General features: G+C 65.5%; 1 protein-coding gene across 1 annotated transcript; it reads left to right on the forward strand.

Annotated features, from left to right (window-relative positions):
- The first annotated feature begins 2 nt into the window (after positions 1 to 2).
- TLX3 (T-cell leukemia homeobox 3) lies at positions 3 to 1,906 on the forward strand. The gene is made up of 3 exons (XM_011947775.1): positions 3 to 93; positions 457 to 700; positions 1,696 to 1,906. Exons 1-3 carry the CDS (start codon positions 3 to 5, stop codon positions 1,904 to 1,906), a joined length of 546 nt encoding a protein of 181 aa, XP_011803165.1.
- Positions 1,907 to 3,147: the final 1,241 nt, after the last annotated feature.

The raw sequence follows: 3,147 nt of genomic DNA on the forward strand, positions 1-3,147 counted from the left end.
CCATGCCCTCCGTGCCCACGGTGTCCAGCCTGGGCGGCCTCAATTTCCCCTGGATGGAGAGCAGCCGCCGCTTCGTCAAAGACCGCTTCACAGGTGAGCAGAGCTGGCGACCAGGCTCCAGGCCTCCGCCCTCTCGGGGCCAGAGGCGCCATACCCTGTGCACTCCACTCCCAGAAACCATTCTAGAGGCCCAAGCGCGGCTGAGGCCTCGGCCCCAGGGCCCCGGGCAGCCGTAGTGGGGAGGGTAATCGGAGAGTTGCAGGAAAATAAGCCCGTGCCTGGGGGAAGGGACAGGGGGCGAGGGCGTCTCCCGACCGGCTTGGTGTCGCTGGAAACGCGCGCGACCAGCGAAATAGCTGAGCTCTCCGTGTTCCACGGGGCGCCACGGGGTCCGCATGGGGCCTGAACGGTGGCCAAGCCGGGCTGGGCTTCAGGGGCTCTCGTGTGTCTCCGCAGCGGCGGCCGCACTCACGCCCTTCACCGTGACCCGGCGCATCGGCCACCCCTACCAGAACCGGACGCCGCCCAAGCGTAAGAAGCCGCGCACGTCCTTTTCCCGGGTGCAGATCTGCGAGCTGGAAAAGCGCTTCCATCGCCAGAAGTACCTGGCCTCTGCCGAGAGGGCGGCGCTCGCCAAGTCCCTCAAAATGACGGACGCGCAGGTCAAGACCTGGTTCCAAAACCGGAGGACCAAGTGGCGGTGAGAGAGGCCTGACTCGGCCCACCTTACACCTGCCCTTCACCTGCCCCGCCCCGAGCCGCAGCCTCGACTCGCCCCATTTTAAGGCTATCCAGTACCCCCGCCCCCTCCCATCCTCTCCGCAACACACCCCCACCCGCCTTCGCAGATTGTACCTCTTCCTTTCACCCTTCTCGCTGGCCTGTACTTCTCTCTCCATCGTGGTCTCCCACGCCTCGGTTTCTCCTCTATCCCCATCTCCATCTTTCGTGAGCCCCTCCAACTCTCTCCCCGTGTTTTGTACGGTCTCCTGCGCTCACTTGATTTCCTCTCACCCCCCGCCCCAAACACACACGCGCGCACACACACACACGCACACACGGGCCTCTCGCACTTTCCTTCTCCTCCTTCTTCCAGCCCGCCCTCTCAGATTTTCAACAATCCTCGTGGACGCCGTTTTCCTCCCCCCTCCCCATCACCCTATCTCCGCGTCTCCACTCCAGCCGCGTTTTTATCCGATCTCTGTTTTGATTCAACCCGTAAACGGCGAAGCGATCGCGTCTGCAAAGGGTTTCATGACAGGCTCTGGGCGAACTGGATGAGGATGACCCAGCCCCCGGGCGTCGTGCGGGTGGTGCAGAGCCAGACTGCCCACTCGCGGACCCCAGCGACCCCGGTTCCCGCAGGGCCAAGTCAGTTACACACAGGCCCTGCCCTTGCTATTCGGCGAAAGGAACAATCTTTATTGTTGGTGAAGCCACAGTACCCGGGCTTGCAGGTGGGCCGGCAGGGAGAGTCCCCTCCTGGAGACCCTCTGGCACACAACAAAAACAAATGATCCCAACCTGCTCCCTGGATGTGAGGGCCTCAGGCGTAAAGCGCGGGCTGGGAGGCAGACGGTTTCTGCGCCTCGAGGCTCCCGGATGGCCTCGGCTCCCGGGAGGGCCGGGGCCCCGCCGGCGGCCCCGCGGTGCCGGGTGCATGACGGTGCTGTCCCTCTCCCTCCCCCGGTGCAGGCGGCAGACGGCGGAGGAGCGGGAGGCGGAGCGGCAGCAGGCGAGCCGGCTCATGCTGCAGCTGCAACACGACGCCTTCCAAAAGAGCCTCAACGACTCCATCCAGCCCGACCCGCTCTGTCTGCACAACTCGTCACTCTTTGCTCTGCAGAATCTGCAGCCCTGGGAGGAGGATAGTTCCAAGGTTCCCGCCGTCACCTCCCTGGTGTGAGCCCACCAGCGCGCACCGTCGCCACGGATCGCCGCCCCCACCCAGCCGGGAGCCCCGGACCCCCCAGCCGGGCTGCGGGGGAACCGGGGCTGAGAGGGGAAGGACCCGCCAAGCCCGAGTAGGCCCCAGGGCGCGGCCATAGACTGGCCGGCCGCGGAAGGGGGTCGGGCCTGGGCTCCGCGCGGCCGCACAATCCGATCCCCAGCCCCGCGCCCCGTCCCGCCCCAGGCCCGGGCCTGACAAGAAAGCGCCTTACGTTTCTCCGCCCCCCGCCCGCATCCCCCGGGCCGGGCGCCTGTATTATACTTTGTACTTTTGCCCAAACGTGTAAATAATAAAAAGTTTTGGCTTTTTTTCTTTAGAAACCGGCCACCTGCTTCCCCCGCGGGGGCCGCTGGAGGAGGGGCAGCCGACCCGGCCGCTGGGGGAAGTGTCAGGGGCCCGGGGCACCCTGCGTTTAGGCTGGGTCCACTCTTCTTCTTTTCCGTTCCTTTTATTTAAGTCGTTTTATTTAATAAAAAAGTTAGCTATTTCACTTAACGCCGCTTTTATTTCGTTTTCGTTCCAATAATACTCGGCGACCCCCGGCCCTGCGCCCCACCCCGTGGCCCTGCGCCCCACCCCCGCGGCGGTAGAAGCCGAGCGCGGAGGTGCGCAGGAAGCGTCCACTTCTGAAGGTTCGTCTGCATTCGCCTCGGCTGCAACCCCGGCCCGGGGCCCCGCGGAGGACGCGCGGTGCAGGTCAGTTGGTGCCGGCCGCCCTCAGCCTGGGTGCGCGCGGGATGGGAACTGGACGTGGGAAAGGTGCCCCAGGCCCGAGGGCCGCGGGCCAACGCCGGGGCGGGCTGGTGAGTAAAAGGCCGGACCTGGGCAGATGCATAGGCCGTCCCAAGGTCAAATCCACCTGGGGGGCGGGAGGCAGAGTGGCCTCGAACTTCTTGGAACTTAAACCGGAACTCAGAGCCCCCCTTTACCCCGCAACCTGCTTTCCGCCCTCTTTTTCCTGCGGAGCCTCAGAGAGGACCTGGCTCTGACGGGTCTGGGCGCTCTGTGGGCAGGCTTTGCGCGCAGAACCGGTGCAAATCCTCGGTCTCCGAAGGCCTGGGGAGCAAATGCAGCGCACAACCCCGGGGACCCCGCTCCTTGTCGGGTTTGCGTGGGACCCCAGGTGGAGCATGACGTCGTGTGACGTCACCGCAGCCCCCGCGGCGTCACTGGGCTGGAGTGGGCGGGGCGCCCGG

The sequence above is a fragment of the Colobus angolensis genome, unplaced genomic scaffold (genome assembly GCF_000951035.1).
Source record: "Colobus angolensis palliatus isolate OR3802 unplaced genomic scaffold, Cang.pa_1.0 Scaffold27, whole genome shotgun sequence".
Lineage (NCBI taxonomy): Eukaryota > Metazoa > Chordata > Mammalia > Primates > Cercopithecidae > Colobus > Colobus angolensis.

Coding starts and splice junctions, on each gene's coding strand:
- TLX3 (XM_011947775.1), top strand. CDS start 3: ATGCCCTCCGTGCCCACGGTGTCCAGCCTGGGCGGCCTCAATTTCCCC. Junction 94..456: donor CGTCAAAGACCGCTTCACAG/GTGAGCAGAGCT, acceptor GTGTCTCCGCAG/CGGCGGCCGCACTCACGCCC. Junction 701..1,695: donor AACCGGAGGACCAAGTGGCG/GTGAGAGAGGCC, acceptor CCCCCGGTGCAG/GCGGCAGACGGCGGAGGAGC.